This window comes from Syngnathus leptorhynchus, chromosome 15, assembly GCF_054491065.1.
Source record: "Syngnathus leptorhynchus isolate UIUO chromosome 15, UIUO_Slep, whole genome shotgun sequence".
NCBI lineage: Eukaryota > Metazoa > Chordata > Actinopteri > Syngnathiformes > Syngnathidae > Syngnathus > Syngnathus leptorhynchus.
Genome location: NC_141209.1, coordinates 8,604,130 through 8,631,124, shown reverse-complemented (window position 1 = coordinate 8,631,124; position 26,995 = coordinate 8,604,130). Strand labels below are relative to the sequence as shown.

Genomic DNA, 26,995 nt, shown 5'->3' with positions numbered 1-26,995 from the left:
CTCCGGTTTCTGGAGTTACGGACGCGTTGGCCTTAAACTGACTTGTCACAACGCTGCGCAGCAGCCAGCACGTTTTGGCTGATACACACAAGCAGACACAAGAATTAAAAGCGTTGCTGCGTCGTTTGTGGAGCCTTTAATGGAATTCAGCAGCACGGAAAAGAAATGGCTCACTAGTCCTGTAATTACGAGGTCACGATGACCACGTTGGACTAACTCCAAGTGAACTGCACGCGGTTTGCGGCGCTTGCTTTTATCCCGGTGTTGCCTTACGGAAAAGCTGAAATAACTCATGACGGACGGCCAGTTTGACTGATAAAAGTATTGAAGAAAGGATTTTGGCAAGCGTTCGACTTTGTAGTAACTTCCTGAAACGCATACATTACGGTCTGTCGCAACCTTGCAAAAATATGTCGGAAAACCGTTTTACTTCTGAATTGAAGTATGTTTGGTCCACACTTGGGCTATTTGGGGCTTTTGTTTTTTTTATTTTGATATCCATATTCTTCCACTTATCGATGACTGGGAGCAGGAGAAGGAAAAAATAATTTAAAAAAAACAACTAAAAATGCTAACAAAAATGTTTTCAGATTCAGCACTGACGCTCTTATATTACTACAACGTTGTCTTGAAATAAACATTTTCAACCAACTATAAGAGTTAGTTTGCATCACACTATTGAGAATATTAGTTAACTAGCATCAGTTAGTCTTTAGCTTAATAGGATGGCTAACATCAGTTTGATTGCGTTCGGACAATACTATAAAAATTAGCAAAGCGTTGCTAAATGTTGCTTTATCCCACACCACAACAAATAAAGGTTGTGGAAGATCTTGCAAGTTGGAATTTTTGTTTTTTACATCAAATGTAAGCAAACCAAAGAATGTCAACAAGAGTTTATAACTGGTCGAACGTTGTTTAAAAATAGTCAGTCAGGGTTCGCAAACGACAAAGACGACACCTTCACTTTTGGCGATACCACCACGACGTGTGAGGCCTCTCGCGCCAGACGGCCAAAGACAAGCCCAGACATGTCGTAAAAAATAAATAAAATAAAAACCCACTTTGTGCCCGAGTAGCTGCGTGGCATGTACTGTACGTGCTTCAACCGCTCAGGCTGGCTTTTGGGGCATTTTTTTTTTTTTTTTGCTTAGACAGATGCCGACTGTGAACTCTTAACACCGGTCGGACCGGTTTATGTTCAACATGTGTGTCTGTGTTACTGTCTTTCCACAAAGCTGCCCTCACTGTGGACCCGTGTGTGCGTGTTTGTGTGTGTGTGTGCATGCGTGCGTGTGTGTGTGTGTGTGTGTGTGTGTGAAAGCGAGAGAGCGAGAGACGAGATGAGAGGATCTGTGGCTATTTGGGAGGTGGAGCATAATGACACACTGGGGACAGATTAGCCGGACATCCATCAGGGACGACTCTGATTTACAGCCACACTGACCAGCCCATTGCCCTCCACCCAAAGCAAACACACACACACATACACCGAGGGCAAAACACGAGTGCGTCTGTGCGGTGGGCTCGCACATATGTTAGCTTCTTTGATAGTTTTTGGAATGGACATTAGCGTCTTACGAGGCCGCCTTATGTTGTTTTCTTTCAGGCTTTAAATCACAGCGACGTCTATGAGGGTGTGCAGTGCGTGTGGACGTCATATCGGGATGAGTGCCCCCCCCCTCCCCTGCCCATGCCGCCCCTTGCTACAGTACGGGGAGATAGACAGATCCGTTAAACAAGATGTCACCGCCAAACACAACAATGATTAATCACGCACTGCAAATTATAAGCACCTGTATGAATGAACCCGCCCACCGACTGGGTGACTGCATGCTTTCACTCTATTAGACAAGCAGCCCACCCCGATGAAAAAAAAAAAAAAAAACTCAACCCCCCCATAGGTTGAAATGAGAGGAAGTCTGGTTGAAAGTGAATGTCTCCTACACATAAAAAAAAAAAAAAAGTCTGCTTTTCTGTGTTTAGGTTAGGAATGGCAATCTGACTGCAGCATGGTGGCTAGTGGTTAGCACGCTTGCGTCCCACTTTTTTGGTCTTTGGTCCAAACCTCATTCTCCGTTGTTCTGAAGCGAGTCCTTTCCAAAAATGTATTGTCTGCAAGGCATTTTTTTAAAATTCTAATATTATCATCATAAGGTTGAGGCCAGACTCTATTTTGATTTAGGCCAATCTGATTGAAGTGATGGTGCTAGCTTTTGTGAGCGTTCACCTCCCGTTGACTTTTTGTTCCTTCTTTAGGAAACTATACATCCGCATGTAGGAGCCAACCGCCTCACAACAAATCATCTCACAAAAGCACAAAAAGTGACCAAGGCTACCGCAAGACTGTACTATAAACATGGCGGAAATAGAGACGTTACAACATGGCATTCATAAATCGTTTGACATGCATCCACACCGATGACAGAGCTTTGCGGTCACTTCAAAGAGTGTCCAGACTTTTCTTTATGCGGCTCTGGACTGCGAGTCTAAAATCTTCAGTTCCCTGCCCCTGGTGAACTGCTTTGTTGTTTTAGAGGGCAGTTTGCAATGACAGTTGAAGACTTGTTTTGTATCTTTATTATTTGATACTCGAAAATGTAAAATTATGCTTTTGGAATTTGCACGCGTCTGTATAGTTTTGACTTTCAAACATAGAAGAAAAGGTTCTACTACTCTTTCTCCGGGAAACTCTTCCTCAGACACAACAAACTCCTTTCCGGACTGCCCCCCACCCTTCCATCTGCATGCGTTATGCTAACGAGCTAGCCTCGCTGATAGCCGTCGCGAGGAAATGCGCCTTTGATTAATGCAGACAAAAGTGAGCTGGGCAGACAGCGGGCTCCACGAGTTAAACGAGTCGCCTGCCATCAGCCTCAAAGGGCTCCCCGGCCCCCGCCCGGCACACCCCCGACGCGCTGCTGAAAAGAATCTGTAGCAAATGAAAACCATATTAGCAAGAGCTTACACCACCAGGGAAAAGTTTTCGTGTGCGGAAATTACATTTCAGACTCAGGAGCGACCATAAACTAAAAAACAACAACATCTTGCCATTACTAAACACCTTCATGTTTTCAAACACACTTTTTTGTAACATGCATCAAAAAAGATTTTGAAAATGGAGCAAAAATCGTGAGCTTAATAGCAGTGTTACTAGTAATGTTATGTAAAGTTTTTTTCTCGTTGTTTGTTTTTTCAAACTCAAATGTTACGAAACTGTACAATATTTTTAAAGGAATTAAAATGAAAATAAAATGATAGTTTTTGCATTTTCACCAAAACGTTAAAGCTCAGATGTACTGTCAAGTTGCCTTTCCCTTCTTCTTCTTTTAAAACTTGTTGTCAAAAAAAAAACAACAACTGCTGGATAAATTCAACGTGTTTAACGGGAAAAAATGTGATCTAAACGGGGATTACTGTATTTCAACAATCCAGAGGAGACACATGAACGAGAGCCCAGTCTAACGGAGCAATATGTCAAGCTGGAGCACACCAAGCAGGGATACATATGGTGGGGGATAGGCGGAGGGTTTTGGCCCCCCCAGCTACCTGCCTGTACAGTTGCCTCTCTGCAAATGTTTACTTTGGAGCAGACTAGTGGCCAACTGGTTGCAATTGACCTCGTAGCAGGACAAGTTAGAGAGCGAACTCGAGCCTCCTTTTCCCTTCCCCGAGAGGACGGCGGACGAAAGCCACACACGTACACAGAGCGCCCGGCGCAGCCACGTGGAAATACTTGAAAAGAGGCCAAGCAGCAACAAAGAAGAACTTTGCCCGCTGTGCGCTTAGCGACCTTGCGGAGGATGCCCCTAAAAACAAAAATGCAGGCAACACCTGCCACAGGTGCAAGAGCTTTTGAGCCAGGAGTTGCTTCGATGGGTTGCGGCAGGAGGCCTGGGAATGGAAGTCATTTCCAAATGGAGATATTAGCAGTCTTTCTTGGGTGGGCAGAAATTGCTGAGACGGGGATGCTGCTTAATCCAAATAATCTGCTCCATATGGGAATTACATCCTAAATTGGATGCTGTCCTTGTCGAATGGAGTGGAACTTACTCTCAAGTAGAGACGTTAGCATGCTAGCTTAGGATGGCTGGGAGCTGCTTAGATGGGATGCGGCAGGAGGCTAAACGCTTCCATCTATAAAAATCCAAGTTTAAACAAACATTTGTCCTCCTGTGCCAGCTCGTTTGGCAGACCAAGCCTTCTCTGCGGCGCACACCTGAGCGAGAATGCCGGCAGGAAGCGAGGGGGGGTGGGCGGGGGCCGAGTTTGGCGTTTCACTCCGGGCCGGTCATTTGTCACAATTGTCACCCAATGCACAAACACAAATTAGTGAATTAGAACAGCGGATGTGTGCGTCGTGCCTTGGCTAAATCAAGTCAGCGCTGGGAGCTGTCATGACGGCTCTACCAGGCGTGCGTGCGTGTTCAACAGAACAGAAGGTGCCTGCATGTTGGCGCAACCAGGTTTGGTGGAATTACAATAAGAGGACATATTTTGCCTTTTGTCGTGTCCAAAATGATAAATTACAGTCAACCTCTTCAAGGCATGGCTGCTTACCGTTCCTTAAGGTATACCGGATTTTGAAAACATCACGCTTTCAAAAAAGTTGTGATTGCAAAACTGCTAAAACTCTCTATTCGCACTATAAACTGTTTATATTTTGTCAGCTACATGTGTATTTGGATACTTTTATCTCAGTAGAGCAATGATACGCAAAACAGCAGCTAAAGAAGGGTAATCAGTCATCAACACCGCAAGTCGGACTTGAGTCAAGTCATATGAATTAAGTCCCCTATCTCTGACCATACGACAGGACCTCCTCCAGCAGCTAACGAGCCAACATGCTAACTGGCATGGCTGATATTAGGAGCCACCCATTTTGGGAGTTCTTCTTCCTGCAGCTGTTCAAGACAAACCAAGATGGAGCAAAAATTCTAAAATCAAAGCTCAGTTTTGATCGACACTCCTATTCCTATATATACTCTTAGGCTGTAATTTGTAACAGGCAACCGCCAGGACAGCCGAGCAAAGTCTCCGTCTTATCTGGACAGGGAATCATTCAGGAAAATAAAATCATATCAGCGGGAAGACGTGTTTAAATATAGCTGTAATTGCAGCAATCGTTTCTCGCAGCCCCCCCCGCCCTCTCCATTCCCAACGGTCCGACGTTCAGCACCCCTCCGCCCCCTCAACACAAGCTCCCTCTTCCTCGCCGTTTCCTCCGCAAGTATCCAGTTAATCCCGGCTGCCGGTGTGGCCTGACAGTTGCATGACAAGGAATGTTTCCCTTTGTAAGAGCCTACTTCCTCCTTGCGCACTTTGAGCCCTAATTGAAATGTTTCCTATTGAGCTCAATCAAGAGAGGCAATTACCTAATTATTCGCTTATGCCTAAAAACGAGCTCGCGAGAGACGTCGGAGCCGCCGGGGCACGGAAAGACGAGCGGGCGGAGGGGAGGGGGGGGAAACGAAACAGGAAATGATTACGGCAAATAGACGAAAACAATTTCCCGGGTACCCAAGGGAAGCAATTCTCTGAAGCCCCAACCAACGAGTAAAATTAATCATAAGCCGCCATTTTGAGGCAGTATGCTTTAAAAAGACTCATTCAAAAACAATTCTAATGGGAATTTCATGAGTGGGTGGAAAATTTGAGGACTGACAAATTTTAACTTTGTGAAAAGTGGTGTAGTTTCCAACATGAGGTACAGTTTTCATTCCCTTTTTTGTAATGATGATCAAAATTCCATCAAAAAGAAAAAATAACTTGTAGCAACATGAGTTTTTTTTAGCAGTAATCAGAAAATGTGTTAAATTAAAATGCTCCTTTGCACATGATATTTTAGGAAAATTAACTTTTTTGGGAGCTATTATTTCTGTTCTAAAGACATAGATTAAAAAAAAAAATCCCTTTCAACACATTACAATTTAATGAGACAGGTAATAAAACACGCTGGCATCCAAAGGCCTCGCACAGACGCCCACCGAAGATGCACGGCTGCCTGGCCGAGTCCTTTGCTGCGTTCTCTTTCAGGCTTTTGGCGACGCGCACGCTAAAAAGAAAACAGATTGCTGGCCATGAAAATAAAAAACATTTCAGAGTTCATTTGAAAAGGCAGCATGTTAAAAAGCAATCAGTACATCGTTAAAGGCATCCATCTTGTGCTTGTGAATAATTCATTTCGGGAGCAGGCGGGATGGAAGTCTTTGCAGATATGAATTCTGTCCCTTCTTCACCCGCTTCACGTCGCTTCGACAAATGTTGGCCGGACGACCTCTAAATCAATCATTGAAATATATGGATGGACCAGCGAGCCGCTTCTTAAGCACACACACATGCCGTAGTTTAATTCACCCGAGCCGGCCATATTTCAGCCAACATGTGCGCCACTGTTGTCTAAACAAGCGCTGCGAAAGCCAGGCGGGACGTCGAGGAGGGTCCTGGCTGGAGGTCATGGAAAGCACTCATAATGCACGCACACACACACACAAATGTATGTAAGACACACAAGGGAGTGAAGGTACTGGTTTGAGGTCATGGAAAGCGCTTATAAAGCCGCCTTTCAAGCCGAGCGGAAGACAAGTCGGGAGAACAGACGTAAGGTTAACTCCTGTGATAGCGCAGCTGGGCGGGAATGAAGACATCATTCCGTCAACCTCCGACAATCTGTACGCGCTCACGGAAGGCACCAAAAATTGAAAAATATCTTGAACTGTTCAACGGGTATGAAAAATGACAAAATTCTTCCTTTTTCACTTGCTGTACGCATCCAAAGCTAATAGGCTGACATGTTTTGCTATCTTGTGTGTAATGTCGCTAGCTCTTTTTGTATTTTAGCATTATAGTAGCTTTGTGGCTTGGCCATTTTGGCGCAATTGAGCAAGTTTTGACAAATACAGTCTCAATTTTGCTCAGAACTTCTTCAAATTAGTTAAAGGAATACAAAAAAAAAATATTCGAATTGTTTCCAATTTCCTGTAGTTGGACTCTCTCCAGTAGCAATTCACACTTCTGATTTTTATAAAGATCCTCAGCCTACAATCATAAACGTTTGTAAAACTGGAAATTATTACTCAAGCGAAGGACCGAACTACAATCCCCATAAAGCATTGCAAACGAGGACTGTCGGCACCTCGACAGACCAACGGCAATTGTCCGTGATTTGCGGTGGATTGTGGGAAGTGAAGTCCTTAATGACCCAAGGCGGCGGTAGCGGCTGTTGCGGCTTCTACCTTGGATTGTTATGACATTGTGGCCAACAGCTGCGTTTTCCATTGAGGAAGGCGAGTCCGCAAACTCCGCTTTCAGCTATGTGGGAGACCGGTGGCTTCGACACACTAAAAACGACAAACGTCTTCCGTTATGCCTCCACTAGGACACTTCTAGCCAGTCCTAAAAATCCACAAAGCCTTTATTTTGTTATTCAGCCTTTCAAATATCTCACCTGCACGACAGAAACACAAGTGACGCTCCAGTGTGCTGAGAGAAGACAAATGGAAGCACACTCACACACAGGCTGGGTGGGCCGCTTCAGCTGGACGGGGAATTCTGCTTAAACGCTTTGCAAGTCACCCGGAAACGCACACTTTCTCCTCACAACATGCCTCATCTTGGAGAAAGTTTTATGCCGTGTTTGGAGGAAAGGGACAGAAAGAGTCGCAATGGGTCTAGGAGGTCCGTACCAAGTGCCCCCACCAAGACCCCCCCCCCCCCATTCCTGGATATGCCAGCAGTGCCGTAAGGGGGCAGAACCTGAAACCGTGCAAATGTGATCACAAGAGCTGGCCTTGATTGGGATGGCCGCATATGATTAAAGATAATTGCAAAGGACCGCTTTCCAAATGCTGCGGCGGTTTTGGAGGATGGGGGACTGGCGTGGGGGGAGTCCAACGGAAGGATTTAAAACCGTTTCCCAGGCTTTTTCCCCCAAAAGAAACCAGAGGCAGAAACAAGTGAATTACAAGCGACTAGTTCAGGATACTCAGAAATCTTCTTGTGCTAAAAGGTTTAGCAAAATACGTTTTACCTTAACAGTGCTAGCTTTTACAAGTGCTTAATTCCGATCTTTCTTTACGATAGGAACTGCAAATTGATTAACACGACTTAACTTACATTCTCCCCGCGAGATGTTCAGGACATTAACATCCTTTGGGCATGCGATTCACTTCTAGAAAGCTTTGTGAAAATTAGTTAAGGCATTTTAGCGTAGAGCTAACCTAGCTAGTTTTGATGAATACCATCAATGCGCTGAGAAATTCTTCACAACAGTAGAAGAAGCGATGCATTGGCCTATAATCCAACAAAAAACGATTCATGGACTGTCCTTCTCAAAAGAAATGAGGTAAAAGCAAAGTGAATTAAACAGATACTTTGAACAATCAAATTTACGTCTACTTCCTGGTAGATAAACAACATTAGGGAGGCGTCAGCGCGTGGAAGGGTGGCGTGGGGGTGACCCGAGCCGTCAAGGCGGGATGATTGATGGTTGGGTCGCAGTGCTTAAGTCAACAGAGCAGAAGCACGCCCCGAACCCTCCACTCAGCACCTATTTTTCAAAAAAAAGAAAAGGGGGTCGACTTCACCTGCGACTTCTCTTCAATTATCCTATCAAAACAAAAAATGGAAAGAAGGAAGCAAAACAGATGAAGCTGGCCCAGGACCCCGAAAAGTGAGATTTGCAGGACAAGTAAATCCCAGCTCCGTGTTCTTGTGGTTTGATGGACAGGATGAGAAGGGGGGGGGGTTCGGGGTAATTCGCTTGCAGGCACAGGTGATCCGGTGGGCTGAGGAGGCTTTGGGGAGGGTGGATCTGCTTCAACACCTTCGGACTAAACTCTCGACCCATCTTCCCCTCAATCATGTCATCAAAGAATTCAGGTAAGAGGCGAGGTGTCAGGCTCTGGAATTTCTGAGCATCTTGGGAGGGATAACGAGTCCTCCCGGACGACATTTGGAAGTCACCGGGCAAGACTTGAAGTCGTTGGCCGCTGAATGAGTTGAAGCCACGCCCCGGTGAGCGACCGGATGGGCCGGATAATTTTGAGTGACTCAGTGGATCAAATCAAACATGGCCGTCTGGTGATGACAAACAAGATGATACAACAAAAAGGGGGGACTTTTTGATCATCCTTCCTGTGCGTCATTTCAACCAATCATCCCCCCCCCCTCATACTTTGACTCACTCTCTGCCACCCGACAGCCTTGTGGAGCGGGTTGCCTCCCTGCTGCATCCAGGCCCATCCTGATTGCGCCTGATTTGGGTTAAGTGAGTATTGCCCTGCTGCGGTTTGGGCAGAGATGCTCCCACAAGCTGGAAACTACACAGGAGGGGAGACCTTTTTTTTTTTTGCGTGAGTCCCAATGACAAACTCTACTGTTGGGATTTGAGGGCCGAAGCTTTTGACTCAGAAGTCATGAAATTACAATGCGACGCTTTCATCTTTTCTAATTTTTACAATTCCATGGTGTAATACTAATTCCGATCCTCAAAACAATCAAATTTCTCATGTGAAGTCCAGACATCTATTTTAGGCCTCAAGCTTCTCCCAACTGAAAATAAAACAAACCAAACTTTAAAGCAAGTTTGAAAGTGGTGTCTATGGTGGAATATACGAGTTTTATAGCGGCAGCGTGCCCAAAAATGACATCATAACCTTGAGCGCAGCAAGTCCGTCGTGAAAAGAATCAAGCGCACACCTGCCTCGCTGACTCGCTCCATATCGGATGCCTCATTAAGCGAGTGCGACCATGAATTCTAATCATGCCGCCAAGCCATCAAAAACACAAGATGTAAAAATCGAAGTGGGGGCTCACTGCGTAAACAATAGCAAGGAGGGGGGTTAGGGTTGCGTAAACAATAGCATTAGCTAACATGCTACCATAATTGTGTCAGAAAGGGATAATGAAAAGAAATCATCTGCCCAAAAAAAAATCAAGACCAACTTTGATTAAAGTCACTTTCTTACAAAAAAACATCAACACAATTCTATTTTCCCAAGAAAATAATTTCGTGAGACATACAAGATGATTCCAGTTGGGTTTATCCAAACAGTGAGACAAGACGTGGAGAAGCGTGTCGGATTTGTTGACAGGCGGGACGGGCTGCGTACACGCCAAGCCTCCCCGGCCGGCCCAATTACGCAGACCAAAGAACATGGTGTGAACTTCTCAGGGACGCAAATTGCTCTGCTTTTAATTATGCAGCACGCCAGTTGGACGTGTCTCCTGGAATGCGGCGAGCGCAAAGATTCTTCAGTAGCAACCAATGGCAGATGTTCGCCACGCATGAGAGCACTTGAAAAAGTTGTGAAGTCCGGAGGAAAGCAATATTGGTGTTTCCACGGCGGAGTGGACAAGAACAATTTGAACGACACAACTTTTACGATAACGTTGCTGGAACCAGCGAAAAAAATATTCCAAGGAGAACAAAGCATTGTTTGCAAAAATTTCCTTGAAGAAGGTCTGTCTAAAAATATAAATACATAAAAGTGACTATTTCCTTAACTTACTTTTACCTTCCTCAAACAAACATCTTTTTCTTGAAAAATCTGACTTCCTCAAAAAAAATCTCCCCAATTTTGTTCCTTAAAGAAACCTAATTATTTTTCCCCTCAGTGAAACAGCTCCACTGCTCCGAGGCCAAACATCTGCATCCTTGTAGGTGGCGAAAAAGTCTTTGCAGAGTTTTCACGATGATAGCAAAACTCCTGGCTGGGAGTTCCGCACAAATTTTTAGTTGTGATGTTTTTTTTTCCGTTATGCTCCTAAATTACAAACTACAAGACGGGGTCACGCATCAATGAGCAGAGTTATCCAAAGAAGCCGAAAGGGCAGAGAAAACATCAACTGGGAAAGCAAGGTGGAAGAGGGTGAGGGGGGTCCTCGGACCACCAGGACTATCCTCCCCCGTTCATGTTTGTCTAAACTTTCACGGTCTGGCTAGGGTCCTCCAGGACCATCGTTCACCTGGTGTTTTTCCTCCTTCGCACCCAAAAGATAACATGTAGCGGAAGTAGTGCACATGACGGAGGAAAACCCCACTGAGGAAGGGGTCACCGAGTGCCAACGGCATTTGGGCCTGCTTCACTCGCAAATCCAGATGACGCTGAGATACAAAAAGGTTAGATTGCGAGTTGGACTGGTGACAGATTTAGAGATTTCAATATTTATTTTATAGAAAAAAACAAACAAACAAGATTTTGGACTGTTTCCCATTTAAAGGGTATAAAAGTGTTCACATCCTCCAGATTCCCACAAATCGAAGGCCTCAATGACAGAAATATGCGTCGTCCCCACGAAGGCCCCTTTGAAGTCACACTTCCCCGCAGAGCTCTGACGGGGAAGCCCGAGCAGGATTTTCAAAAGGGGGGGGGGGGTTGGGCGTCGATTTTTTTGTTCCTGGCTGTGGAAAACGGCGGTGAGTTTTACAGTCCATGTTCCCCGGTCTCCTGTAAAAATCACACGGGCCGTCTTCCAGCGTTACGGCATCGTCGCTCCGCTCCGGCCAATCACAACACTGGAGTGTGTGCAAGAAGAATGGAAGCATGCAGAGAAGAAGAAGAAGAAAAAAAAGCAACGGAAATACCTGCGGGTCTACTTTCGACATACTATATACCATCCGAGGTAGACCCGTCGACTATGAGCTGGTCTTTAAGACCCGGCAACCTGGCAATCTCCCAACGAGGTTCCTCAGGCACTTTGTTTTGCAGAGAGGAGGGTGCGGCGGCGGGGGGTGGGAGTGAGTTTGGCCGCCGCCCAACGAAAGATGCATCATCGCACTGGGTGGCTAAGTGGGCACGGTTTTGTAATTCCATATTATGGCAGGAAGGCGGGCGAGCAGGCAGGCTGGCCTGCCTTTCCCCTTAATTGTGATTGTCAAGCTTTCTATTGGATTATGTTAAAGAGTAGGGCAAGAGGCGAAGGTGGTGGTGGGGGGGGGGAGCAGCCTCACTGGTCCTGTGAGGTCTGATGAAGACATGGCGTGTGCCACATCGCATTAGCGGACAAGAAGGGCTGAGAGGAGGCAGGGCCACCACTTGGGACGACCAGGACTGGAAGGTTCCTAAATCAAAACACAAAGCATCTTCACATGACCAGACCACTTGTCCTCATGCGCCTAATTCACGACAATCCGTTTGTAGAATCTTGAAGGCAGAGTTAACCTGCCGAGAGCGGGCTCTGGCCCTAATGTGGCGCAGATGTGGCCCCTCGCTTAGAAGTGCCACTTGGAGTGAAGGAGCTTCTGCTTTCTTACCTCTCTCTGGGTTCTACGATGTTTAGAGACAGCAAGAACTGTATCTGTTTATCTTGGACTACGGGGAACGGCGGCACAAAACACTTTGATCAAGACGCAGGCCGTTTACATTACGAGAATTGTTAGTCGTTTTGTGAGGCGGTGCTAATGGATAAAGGAAAGGTGCAAGATAGGGGCGTCAGATAGGAGGGGCCGAGGCGAGGGAGGGGGGGGATGCCTGCTGGGTATTATGCACATGGAAGGCTGCTTCTAAAATTGGCCGTGCATTATGCGGGCCTAATGTGGGCTTTATCGGCAGTTGCCATCGGACCCACAGCGGAGCTCCCGCTAAGCCTTACAAATCAAGATCACAACCATGCCAGGTACAGCTGAAGGTACGGCGACGACGAGCAGGCTTCCTCTCCGAGCCACTCCCTCGTTTAGCTCAAGCCCCCCGCTCCCGCCCTGCCTTTTCCTGGCTCCGTTGCTCCAGGAGATGGTATCGTCGTTGCGGCAGACTTTGGATTTCTTGGGTGACTTCAAAGCGCGTTGGGCTAAGTGTTTAGAAGAATGCGATGGAAACAGGAAAATAATGTTCCGATTTCTGTAAACTTTACGGCATCTGCTTCTGCTTAGCAACGTCAAGGCGCGGGGGGGGGGGGGGGGGGCACTCCCAGTCGGAACTTTGTTCGAGAGACATGTTCTCATCGAGTAAAAAAAAACGATATTAACAAACCATTGATTTCATTCACCTTGTCAGATTGTAAAAGAAAATGTTGAATTACATTTTTATGCTGATTAAAACAATCAGGCATGCTGAGTAAAACATTTGCAGGATTTAACAAATTCCAATCATTAGCTTTTGTTGTCTGATTGAACCCATCGACAGCTATGTGGCAACTTGCTTGTTTGTGCAGTCACAACTGAGAAGTGAAAGTGAGAGGTGTGTGTGACTCCCAAAAGCTCAATGCTAGCAAAATTTGCAAAACTAGCCTGGTAGGAGTTAAGAAGATCAGCACTAGCTTTTGCCATTATGTGTTCTATTTAGTTTCTTTGCTGTATTTTTTTTAAAACCATAACGTACTAAAAACCTACAGTACGGGTGGGATTTGGATAAGGATTTTGAGATGGAAGGGTTGGGGAGGGGGGCGTTGTAAGGGGACGGCTAGAGGAAGCGAGTTAGCCTCGGATGGGCAAGAGTGAAACCTGAGCATGATTGAGTTAGTAGTGGGAAAGGAGACGGACGGGAGCCTTCGGGCCGGGCCGGGCCAGTCGGATGGCCAAGTTGTGTATACAAGGCCCGCCTCTTGTCATGCCGCCCTGTTGGCCTGTCGCAATGCTGATGGAGTTATCTGGCCCGCGCCTGAAGAGGCCTTGTCATCTTGTTGTATACACAAGAGCAGCCAGCCGCCATTAGTCTGTGTGTACGCTTGCGCGGTGCCAGCCACATTACTCAGCCGCCCGCCACCAGTTCTTTGTTGGTGGAAATGTACTCACGGCGTCCTCCTCATTCTTCCCAAGATGAAGGTTATACAAACACGGTTGGAAATCAGGTCTTGGCAGGCAAAGCTAGGACCTTTCCGGGATCTGACACGGCCAATAAAAGTGATACTGAAGCTTCGGTAGGACTTGCGATACGAGTGACCTAACGCGAGTTTTGTCAAGAAGGATGATTTAACTTTTTTTTTTTACAACAAAATGAGATCGCATTTTGTTATAGTTATAGTGACAGGAAACTCATTTGGTATCGGCGCCCATGATCGGCCTACAAGTCATTTTGACAGTTGGATTTTTCAGTCGAAAAACTAAGTCAAATGTGGGTTTCAACCAAAGCTTGCTTGCAAAATAATTTGGAACACAGCGTCCACGCTGCAGTTCCTTGTATTGTTTCAGACAGATGACAAGGAGGGAAAACATTCTGCAAGAAATCGGTCCAAAGCCAACAAAGACACAAAAGTGGCTTTACAGACAGAAGCCCTAAACATTTAATCCTCCGTGAAAACAGCGAAAGGAAAAATCCGCCCTAAATCATTTTGAGGCTGCGAAAAAAAAAAAAAGCCTTGGCAACGGCTCCTTGCGCTTTTCTCTCCGCTTCATTGTTTGGTTGTATATTTTCCCCGTGTTCCAGCGGCCCGGCCAAAATATCACACAAGTCAGGTCCCGCGGAACATCTTCCATCCAGCGCTGCAATAAAATTGAACAAAAAAGATGGCTGCCAAGTTTACAAAGAAACGTTTTCGGCTAGTTTACGACGTCCAACCTCCCGGCCTGAAGAGCAAAAAGTTGCCTCCAGATGGATTCCCGACAGACCTGAACAGAAACGCACCAAAAAGTAGAACAAAAAACAAAAAAAGAAACGTAGGGTTTGATTCTTGTAAAAAAAATCAGAGCCTTTTGTATGTTTGGATTGAGCCGTGTAATAAAATATTTGGTTCGTGAAACTAGCGAGACGTGTTTCTCAGCAGGGAAAAATGATTCCCACTTGAAATCTTATTTGGAATTCAACCTGCGAAGCGGCCGTTAGGGAAACCATTGGGTCTGCTGATCGGGGGAAAAAAAAAAAAAAGCTACAGAAGATCTATGAGGATAGCATGGCTATAATATCGCCCAAAAGAGAGAGGGCAAAGGTCAACGATTCGTATTGCGTTTACTTCCTTCTTCTAAGAGCTTCGTTTGGGTCATCCGCCATTTGGAGGCGAGCGCCAAAGCGAAGCTGGCGGGCTTGACTAAGCTCATTTCCCTGTTCTTTCCCAAAAGATTAGGAACGGCAGATGAGGACAAATGCATGTGAAGTGAGGGGAGGGAGGGGGAGGGGCTGGTGGAAAGAAATTAGAGCAGGAGGAAGTGGCCGAAGGATGCAATGATTTCATTCATTTTACAGTCATATACGTGGAGCAATGCTAGCTAGCCAAATGTCGAGAATGATGACTGCAAACAAGGCCGGCGTTTTACATGCTCGCAGGCAACCTCCCAAACAAATGCAGCACCAATTTCTTTTTTTTTTTCTTTTATTTCTAAAAATATCTCTCTTGTTATATCAACGTATTTTTTACTCATAACCTTGTCTAGTTTAATTTTTGTTCATATTTTTAGACATCCCCTAATACTCTGCGGATTATGACAGCCGCTAATCTCTGTCGATCCCTCGCTAAGTAAACAACAATTTCACGGCCACTTGGACTCAGGTTGTGTCGACGTCTAATTGATGGCAGGGACATCTCGCCGGTGCGCCGGCCAAGCGTCGAAAACGCATAGTGGACGGACGAGGGTCCGGAGGACAACGGTCTGAACGGCGCGCTGCAAGCTCTCAGCATTCTTTGCTCCAATTTGCTCTAATTAGCATCAACCGCGGGCACATCCATCATGCTCCTCAAGAAACATAAACAAGGTGTCAGCTCTAGCGTAACAAACCGGTCGCCCGGCTACTTAGTGCAAATTATTCTTACATAAAAACTCAAGCGAGTCCTCAAGCAAAACACAGATTTCCCGCCATCCCAAAAAACAAAACAAAAAAAAACACACTTCCCCCTGCAGGCCATCTGGGGAAATGGCGCTCAAGTGAAATTGAAGACATGTGTTGGAGTCTCGAGTGTATCGCAGTCGGGATTTGCGGTGGTTCCTTCATAGGATTGCGTAAGCCGTTCGCAATTTGTCATTAAATACGTATGACTTTACCAAAACTGACTAGATGTAATTTTCACCAATTTATCACAGCAAGCTTGGCATCCATATCACTCACCAGACCAAGCCCCGCCTTTTAAAGCCATACACACTCAAAAGTCGCAAATACTTCAATAGCACGTCAAGGATGGTATCTCTCCACCACACTGTTTCAAGAGAAGGTGCACTTAATTTGTTGACCCAAACGTCCAGGAATAACAATAATATGATGTGTAGGTTACTACATATTTGCTGCCACAAACTATCAGAGCATACAATTTAATTGCCTGCTTCCGAAGTCAAATCATCCAAAATCCTTCAGAGATCTCAACGGATGTTTTAACCGAGAGTCACACGGAGGCGTTATTCCAATCAGGAGAATTCTCCCAAACCTTCCAATGATGTCACTGTTTGTTCATTATGGAGTCTTGTCAGGAGTCCAAAATTTGATTCACTTTCATGTGAAAAAAAAAATGCCTCAAAAGGTTTCCCACAAAGCTCAGTTTGATTTTACCAAGCTGTTTTTCCAGCCCGTTTCCTCGCTGATGGGTATCGCTCACAAGCCGTTAAGCTCCCGAAGGGACCAAAGTGTCACTCAAAAACTCTCACTTATCCAACGCCGCGTAATCGCAAAATCGACACACACGCTTGGCGTTTTAGATCCGCTTGTGGTCTTAAAAGGAGCAACCTCCGTCTATAAGTGGGAACTTTGTAGTCTACGTTATAGATATAATATAGTAGCCAGAATGTGCATATTTTTTAAGTGTATATTTTTTCAGTGTAATTTTGAAAAGTATTATTGTTTTTAAATCAAACATATTTTTGTTTAATTAAACTTTTAATTTGGGATATTTTTGCTAAGTCTTAGATAGTTCAATGCAGAATGTTTTGCAGGAAATTCACAGTATTAGTAGTTATGCAGGAAATTCACAGTATTAGTAGTTATTTCATTGTTTGCATTTTTTCAAATAAGATCAATAAATATAAATTATAAAAATATAAATTTTCCTAACTTTTTTATACTTTTTAGTTCTTGCATACTGTTTAAAAATGTGCACTCTAAATTAAATTCTAGACTCCACTTCTTAAAAGTACATTAACAATGCATATTACTCAGAATCAAATTCAGTGTTATTGAATCAATTTTGAAAATTGATGAATTGTTTTGTACATTTTCTAATATAATATAAAAATGCAATTAATGTAATAAAACAGATCACTAAATAGAAATAACTCTACTGACTTAGAAAGTTTTGCAAATCTTTCATTTCCACTTATATCTCAATATTATTACAATGAACATAAATTTAAAAAAAAAAATGCAACCAGGATGAATATTTGAGGACATGGGGTTTTTTTTTTTGTATTTCATTATTGAATGAAAATAAATAAAATTATTTCCACTTGTCGATTATTTTGCACTATAGTAAATCAAAGTACTGGTTGATGCATTTTTAAAATCTATTTAAATGTAACATATTGATCAAATCAGTGTTAGTAATGAAAACTGTTCAGTCTACATTAACTTGTGTCCAATGTTCTGGCTTTTCATAATTTCCCACTCGTGGTCATATTTAACATGTTCTATCTGCCGCCACATGACTACAGTGTGATCCTTCCAGTGGTGCAGTAAAGTTCAGTAAATCACTCCCTCTGCTGACTGACTGAAAAAAAAATGAAAAAAAAGCAGTGCTGCTCATCTGGCAAAAGTTCCACAGGCTCGGATCATCAAGAGAAAGAGGTGGGGGGGGGGGGAGCGCCCCCCCCACTCCACGACAACCGCCTCCCCCTTCGGAATCGACCAGGATGTTTGGGTTAGAAAATGACTGCTGCTGCTGCTGCTGGTCCCTTGGCCCCCTTTCGCTAATTGGCCTGAGGGTAATTACCTTGTCTCCTCTCCACTTAAGTACAAATCGGAGCTGCAGTGTTATTGTATCGGGTGGGCCAAAAATTCGCATGACTAATAGTCACAAGCGAGGCAATAATAACCGAGACTGTGGCGAATTATACACCTTAACGACAAAGTCAAGAAAATGACAGAATATTGTTGAATGGCCAACCCCCAAAAAAGTCATGTGGGATCTTTTTCATTCCACACCCTTAAAAAAAAAGTGTCTTGGAAATCCGCTAAGTAGTTTTAACATCAACAAAGAAATTCTTAATTTATCAACTCAAATGCTGACACCCACGTCACTCACCAGTTCAGGTTTTAAAGCCACACACACCCAAAGACACCAAAATGATGTGGAATGTGACGATGGCGACCCCAAATGGACAAAAATAATACCTGTAACTCTCATGCATATTTTCGTAGCAAAATCCATTTGAATCCAATTTCTTGATGATTGATGAGATAACCGCGATACCGATAATACGTTAGCAGGCAGCGCCCGCGGGCACCATCAACATTCCCATTAAGTTCACGCCAGTCGCATTTAAAGCCAGGCGTGTCGTTTTTCATCTGTTTTGGGGATGAATCTTCGCAGACTTTCCCCTTGGGTGATGTACGTCAGAGTGTAACGCTTCATGTAGCGTTAGAAAAGCCACCCCAGGGTCCGGCAAAGACCAGAACACCAACGTGGGCCCGCCGAGGGTTTCGTCTTGTGTGGCGAGAGCAAAGACAACGCAGAAAGAGAAAAAATGAAAAAATCTGCCACGGATCTTGTTTCTGAACGTTGCTATGGAAACAATGGTGCGTTTTCTTATCGTAAAATCCGGTGATTACAGAGTGCTTACAACTTAACCTTCCTCCGACCCGCTCATGCTGGACCGGCTTCAAAGGCCGCAGAACGGGCCCGTGTGTGGTCTTGGTTTCACTCGGCGTGAACGCTCGGTAGAAAACGCAGCGAGCGAGCGCTGGTTAGTCACTGCTTGGACGTTGCTGTGAAGAGTTTTTAAGAAGCGAAGTTCTGGAAACGTTTCATTGGGGGGGCGGGGTTTGGAAGTCTCTCAGAATAAATGTCTGCAGCGGGGCTAATATTTATTCTTTTTTTTTTTTTTTTTTTTACATTTCCATTGACATTTGTGGCAAACAGATGTTGGAGCGGCTCCTCACTTTTTAAACGCCACATCGGGGGTGTTGAAAGAAGCCGTGCAGCGCATCAGGAAAGTTATCCATCTCAGAGTTACCCTAAAACCCAACATCATCATCGAATTTACCGCTCAGGGTGCTACTGGGACCAGCGGAAACGCTTAGCGCGATATATCAGCGCTACGATAATTATCTTCCTGACATATTTGGATCACATGAGCCTCTAAGGGCAAAAACATTTGAATCCGCATTAAATAGCTATGCAGCAAATGGCTGCCAATATTTGACAGGGAGGGGGGGGGGGGGGGGACTGTGTACGACAAGTCGCAGATGTTTTGAACCTCAGCGAGAGAAATTAAAACCAAAATTAGCATTTGTGCTAGAGTTTATATTTAACGCATGTGAGAAAAATCTGTCCTTGGACGTTTGACGCGTATCATTTTTGTCCTAAAAATGAACTTTACAAGTCACAGCGTTTATGAATGGAACAAATCCTTCTGTCCGTGGGACAGAAACATGTTTTCACATTCGAGTTAAATAAATCCTAGACTTTTTTTTATTTAGAATTAAATTTAAGGCCAACTCCCCAATGTTGCCAATGTCCCATGCAGGGGCGTGGTGGTTTTCGGAATTCTGGTCCGATTCCTGAACGGCCGGTCCATTTCAGGGCCAGTCGAGTCTGTTATACTTCCATTTTTAATTTAGCTCTTATTGTTCAACATTTCAATGCCAATGTTCGATACTCTTGAGAATAAAAAGTTATTTGCTGGTCAAAAAATGCACATACTTGATTTAAGATGCTCTATTGGCTTAATCAGCATAAAAAAACGACAATTTTTTTGTATATTAGTCAATAAATATTGAAGGTGACCTCGTTATTGAAGCTAATGGTTACCTAGCATTTTCATACTATTTGGCTGGTTGATAAGATCGTTTGAGTTCCGAAACCCAACACCACATTTTAACGCATTTTCGACATTCCCCTGATGCGACCTTCCATTCAGTTTCTCACGGGCTACTCGTCTTCGCCTGGATGGTGCGCCGCCAGCGTGTTCTCCGGTATGTCATCCACTTGACCGCGGGAGATCCGAAATAATCCAAAGTGTCTATAAATTTGAGCCTCCCTAATTGAAGCCTTGAGCGTGGCCACCGGGCAAGAGAGAAAGAAAAGATTCTCCCGCGGGGCCCACGCAAGACAAATGACTTTATGACGTTCATCTTGATAGAGTTATCCCAAAAGTGGGCGGGCGTGTTTCCAGAACGGGCACAGCTACTGAGAGGAGGCTTCCAGTCTGTGTGTGTGTGTGTTTTTGTGTGTGGCTCATCCAGAACCCCGTAGAACACACACATACAGACGGAAACTGCCATGTCATTCCGGGCTTTTTGCTTGTCCCTTCGTCTTATTGACACTACTTATTATGTTTATTTATACGTCGGCGCGCGGCATGCCGCCTTTGTAATTAGCGTATGTGAACTCTTAGCCGACGCCGGATCGAGTTGCGTTGAACGGTTCCTTCAGTTTGAGAGGAGAGGTTCGGGAGAGAGCGTCGGAAGGGTTGTAGGCGGCGGCGGCGGCCTGGCCGCCACGTGAGGGGCGCGGGGTTAAACTGCCAATTCGGGAGTTTTCAACATGTACATCAGCGCTCATGAGGAACAAGCTGCCGGAGAATAACCAGCCACCACTTCTGACACTTGAAGCCTCAACTAACCAAAAATACAATGAGAAAATTGTAGTATTTCATTACATTTCATATGCCTGGTCACACAAACAAGTGCAATGTCAGTACCAGGTTTAGAATAGTTTGGGACTTTTCATTGTAGTTTATTTAGCTTTGATTTTTTTTTTGGGGAGTTCTAAGTAGTGACAGGGGTGAGTCTAAAGGGGTCTAAAGGTCGACAACAATACCAACCTTACATTAAAGTACTGGTATTTCAGTGTGGCTGTACCAGTAATGAGCGCCCTCTTGTGGCCGTTTTACAAACAGGCAGTAGAAATGAGAAGAACAGAAAATTGCCAACAATTTTGTGTGATTTTAAGGAAGATTGGGATATGTAAGTCTATAAAGTGATCTGTTATTGTTTTTCGGGGGTGAAATTTTACATATCAAATGTACTGGAGCGGTATCGGTACTTGGTATCGATATCTACTAGAGAATTAAGTACTCGTAATGGTGACACTACACACATTTGAGTGACTGGCTTTGGCCGTACCGGGTCTTGTTGGATGAGTGCTAAAACTAGGCCAAGCACTCTCCGGCAAATAAACATTCACCGGACTGGACTCCATGACGCCGCCTCACTGCTTACATGAATCATCAATATGTAAAAAGATGACACACTCGCGCACGCAGAACCTCTTTCGCTAATCTGAGATGTTTTCATCATGTCCAGCGTGACAAGTAAGAAGACCCAGTAGTGGTCCGTGTAATGATCTCAGAATGAAAAGAAGCAGATGTTCCCACGCACACCCTCGTGCATGGAGCAGGTTTCATTCAAAGAGTCGACGTCCTTATCGGCCACGCGGGTCGTAAGTTACTGTACTTTATCATCACGGGATCCATCTGTAGCAGATTCACTTTTAAAAGTAAGTGAACTGAGAGAGAGGGGCGTTTTCTGTCAGCTCACAGACTCATTGGACCGAGAGTCTGTCGATAAATAAAATAGGACTTGGTATGTTTTAGATTATGCTGACACTAATGGCTGTCAGGTAAGAATCAAGTGCGTCTTTACATGCTCCACTTTGAAGTGCGCGAGCGCCACTGGGAGCAACTTCAAGTTGGACTGATGCGGAACCCGATGCGTACTTGTGCCGGAAAGGCTAGCAATTCTGCAACATGGTTGTACGCTGTGGAAAGATACATTTGAATGTTTATGATTTTTTTAACGTTATTTTTTGTTCAATGCCTTGTAAACAATTCATAAGAATTCGATTGAAATATCTTGTATATTGTAAATACATTTGAAAAGTACTTCAATTTTATCAAATTATAGTTGTTGGATAAGTATGTTAAAATAGCATGAATTATTTTCGTACATTTTTTGACCACATTGTACGTATGTATGAAATTACATATAGCGGCCAAAGCTCAAAATAAATATAAATTAAACCTGCTCAATTCCATTCAGCTTCACACAAAGGCCAGAACAAACAGATAGCATATTTTATCCTTTTTAGGCTTCTTTTTAATGAAGTCATGCGTGTTCATTTGTTGAACATTCTCCGCTAATTTCTGACGACAGTGATTGTTCACATTTCCCCGGGAACTCGTAATGAGATGATAAATCTTGTGGGTTTATTATTGCACATGCAATGAGCGCTTACTCCAATAACAAGCCGCTTGTGATGAGGGACTCTGATGAAGGTGAGTGGGGGGGCGGGTCCAGCACCATATCGGTTATTTTGAGCCAGGCCTCAATAGAACTATACGTGCATCTGTCAAAAGATGGACAAAATATTGTGTATACACGTCCTCTCCGTCATCATAGTCATCATTATTATGAAGAGGAGAAAGTGGACCCCTGTTCAGATTAAAAAAAAAAAAAATCAACCTGGCTTCCAAAATATGAGGTCATCACTGCGCACATCTGTCTCCAACATGTCCGCAGGGAGTTCAATCACGGCCGAGCCAAACACGCACACGATTGTTTCTGGAAATAAATATTAGCCCTAATTCGCCCTGTGATTGGCGCTCGGCGCTTCCTGGCAGTTGAGGGGAACACACACACACACACGCACACACGCACACACACACACGCACATGCACGTACGCACACAGTCTCGGGCTGAGAGATGATCCAGATTAATCAATTATTTTAAATGTTTTTGTCAGAATTATTTGGGATTTTTGAAGTCGATTTTTCGTAGTGTGCGCTGCACACACTAACAACACGGCAGGGAAAAAAGATAAATTTGTTTACAAAATCATTCCCTTCAGCTAATCAAGTAATTTGGACTTTTGAGACAACATTATTATTTTATTTTATATTTATATTATATTTTTATTTTTGAGTTTTTTTCCCCCAAAAAAGTGATGAATAAAGTTTATTGATGAAGAAATGGTGCCGGGACATGATTTACCGCGAAATGAAGAGAATCTGCTGGCAACAGGCAATTTGATGGCTCATTTCATGATGCTAAATCGTTACATATTTAAAAATGTCAATTTATTCAGGATCCCGTTTAAGTATATTAAACTCCAGATTTCAGAAGTAATTCTACGGTATTTTAGGTTTAGCGCTGGAAGTTTTTCAAGACCCTGCGACAAATAAGAGCACTTGTTTTGTTTTTATGTGATATCACCAGGATGTTATTATGACCGTGTCACAAAGCATCGAACCTCTACATAACAGCAACTTCTACTGCACCAAAATTTGCGCTGTGAGTCTACCACCACCTTGTGGACATTTGGAGAATGAAATCAAGTACATAAAAAAAAAAAACGCCTTTATATATATATATATATATATATATATATATATATATATATATATACATACACACACACACACACACACACACACACACACACACACACACACACGCACACGCACGCACGCACACACACACACACACACACACACACACACACACACACACACACACACACACACACACACACACACACACACACACACACACATATGCAGGTGCCAGTTTGGAAAAGAACACCACAAGCAAACAAGTCGTTTGAATACATTTCATGCTACATTACATACAATGGATAGAAATGAACTTCAAACCAAAAGGGTGAAGTCCAAAAAGAGGAAGCCAAACAAACCAAAACACAAAGATGCAACACAATGCATCATTCGTCCTCTTTGAATGACGTGAAAGTAAATCTGCGTGTAAAATGCTGTAATGCTCTTTGGTAGTTAAGCCTCATAAAATGCATAACATTTTTTCATAGTGAAGTCTACAGATTGTTTTATTAAGTCAATACAATGAAGCTGATGAATACAAAAAAATCTGTGCAAGCAAGGAAACAACCACTTTGCAAAACAGGCCTCAAAATGGGCACCACAGGCCCCATTATTATATCATGCAGTCAGCTCACCTATCCATGTTTCAAACTAGCAAAAACCTTTGTAGCTTTATCAATCTTTTTTTCATAGCAAAAGTAAAGCAGTAACATTTGTAATGATAATCCTTGCAATTCATCTCTCATAAAGACACTGGAAGTCATTTAAAAACGGTCAATCATGTTAGAACTGCTAATGCTCAGCAAAGGCAACCCATATTTGCATTTTTGCTCAGTGGATTTGACATTTTTTTCCAAATAGTCCTCTTAGGAAAAGCAACAAAGTAAAAATTTACAAAGCTAAACCGAGCCATTGGGGGCAAGAATATTTAATGGGATCAGCAAAACATTATTTTTGACTATTTTTCACAACACTCTTTTTTTTTTAAATGCTGATAAAGATTAATTATAGGCTCGCCCCTTTGTTTACTACAGAGCCTTTTTTCACAGGGAAAAGTCAGTATTTGTAGGCTTAGCAAAGATAGCAAATTCTATCTGCAAAATGTGAAATGGCCAAATACAATCAAAAGACAGCGAGGCAGGCAACAATTTCATATACACTACTCGAAAAAAAAACTTTGAGATACTGGGCTGAGAGATGAAACGCAAATTTAATTTTTCCTTTGTCTTTGCTGCCATCTTGTGGCATTTACAGGCAATTACGCTACAGTAGATACATTTTTTTGTTCTACTGGGCTAAGAGGTGAAACGCAAACGTCATTTTCCTTTATGTCTTAAGCGCAATTGTGCTACCGTAGATATATTTTTGGTTCTATTTGTAGACAGGCTCAGCCGTGCCCAGTTGGTTTATTTTTTAAAAGTTGATATAACGGTTTTCTCTTCTCCTTTAGTCAGCTTCCGTTGTTGATGACACAGACAGATTTCGCCCCCCCCCCTCCAAAAAAAACCCCAAAACGGATAAAACAGTCAAAGAGGCAGGGAGGCTTTGCTGATAAACGGTGCATTATCTCCGACATGCAGCGCTGCTTAACCTACATACTTGCTCTAAAAAGTCAAACTGAACTTTGAAAAAGTCCAAATGAAACAAACAGCAACTAACATGAAAAATCCTAAAGTAAAGTTCCAAGCTCAATGATACTACTGTCATGCGTGATGACAGTTTGAACTCTGACTTTGTGCCACTGAAAAATGAACCTCGGGGACGTTAACCTTCAATCGTCTTTGTTTGAATGCAGTTCAAGTTTTTGCCCGCTGGGTCGTGAGTGCGTCCATGTTCAGTACGCCATTCCTGCACCAGCATCCCACCCCGCTTTGCTCCAGATCAGCACTAGCACATGTTTTCAATAAGATGACCAAGTTGCGCAATATCTTTTTTTTTTTTTTTTTCAAGTCTTCTGGGAGGAAAACGGAATTTTTGTGCGCTGGGTTCATAAAGAGAGCAAGATGATACACTTGTGCTGACGTTCTAGTTGGTTTGGGGCATTTAAAAAAAAAAAAAAAATGTCATGCTTTTGAAACCATGTGAGCAAACTTGTGACTGGAACTAAATGTGTGAAGTAATTATAGATTGGTTATGATTAGAATTCCGGCAAAATGATTGCTTAGTTATTTCGTACAAACAAACAAAACAAAACAAATGAAAATGAATATTACTATGTATTCATGACATCATTGTCCTTATGTGCTTATTTTGTCCTAATAATACTTTCAAATTATAAATAGCGTTTTCATTAACAAACGTGAAGTAAATGAGCTACGACCTTAACTACGTCTAACAAAGTTTTTCAATTAAACAAATGGCCGCACGCATGCGTGATGACGCTAAAGTGACGTCGGTATGCTACAGTTGGGAAACGGAAAAGAACTATCCTGGCTTGGACGCCTCATCTTCGGCACGAAGACTCAGACAGCCCCCGCCCTGAGCAATTCTATGATAATTATGTGCTTTATAAAGTATTAATACTTTGTGGTCAAAGCCGACTTGTAACGTCACTTCATGTGCAACAGGTCACGAGCAAGAGCAAAGTTAGCAAAGTCTACTTACGTAATAGTTATAAAAACTTTTGTTTAAAACGATCCTACCTGCAGAGCCTCCAGCGATAATCTGGTGGGTGGCTTCCCGGACCAAGCCGCGCGGTTTGGGGCTTGTCGTAGTCATGTTGGCTGCTTTCTCCCCGGCTTGGTCTGCAAAGGCGAACACGCTCTGCGTTAGCAACTAGCTAGTTAGCTAGGCTCTGATCAGGTTTCGCAGCCATGACGTCATAGCCGTCACTTTTTAGCGAGGCACACTAACCTGACTCGTGGATGTGTCGCCTCGCCTGGATCTGCTTTTCGTTTTGCTTCACACTCACTCCCGCACGCAGGGCGGGATGTGGGTCTGTTTGGATTTAGCACCAGAACGCCTCTCGTGTCCTCTTGGACCTCCTTTTGCTTCAAGTTTGTAGTTCAACTTTGGATTCCACCCCCCCTGACCCACTCTCACGTCTCCACACCGAACCCCAGTGATCAATGCTTGACAAACATGACCATAACATGACACCACCACTTTTTGTGAATTATTTTTTATCTCCAGAGTCAGCTAACTAAGCATAAGGCATGAATTAATATTTAAAACATTAATCCTATTGCCCGTAGGTCCTGTTTTGGCGAATGCATGCAGGTTGTATCATGTCAAAACACAGCAATAGCGGAAACGTGTCTCTTGAAATAAAATATAAGGTTACATGCCGTAAACCTGACAAGTTGAAAGTCAGAAAAATAAAGCTTTATGTGAAAACCAGGATGCTATAAACAAAAGCACATGGACAGATAAGGCCCCTTAATCCAGTGTTTGTCAACCTTTTGGCACACCTTTTCATTAGAAGAAATCTCGAGGCACACCAACAAATATCTGTTAAGACGTAGCCACCTATATTAACAATAAAGTCATTCTTATCAAAGTGTCTTGAATGGGAATCAACTCCAAAACGTATTTTATCATCTTTTATATTTCTTCTTTCGAATAAAAAGTGCACTTAAAGTGCAGTAATATTTGGGAAAGATTTCACTGTTACAATATGAAAAGTTGCATGTACAAAATGTCAATCTCAG

At 43.6% G+C, this 26,995-nt stretch overlaps 1 protein-coding gene across 2 annotated transcripts in view; it reads right to left on the bottom strand.

Annotated features, from left to right (window-relative positions):
- Nucleotides 1–26,569, bottom strand: part of slc25a21 (solute carrier family 25 member 21) — a 46,320-nt gene extending 19,751 nt beyond the window's left edge. The window contains exons 1-2 of one of the 2 annotated variants that reach the window (XM_085931489.1): nt 26,199–26,569; nt 25,988–26,089 (exon numbers count right to left, since the gene is read on the bottom strand). In XM_085931489.1, the coding sequence (XP_085787615.1) occupies nt 25,988–26,063 (76 nt within the window). In that variant the 5' untranslated portion in view covers nt 26,064–26,089; nt 26,199–26,569. Of the gene's footprint in view, nt 1–25,987; nt 26,142–26,198 lie in introns of those variants that run through there. The other variant, XM_085931490.1, reaches the window with a different exon arrangement.
- Between the last annotated feature and the right edge of the window lie 426 nt (nt 26,570–26,995).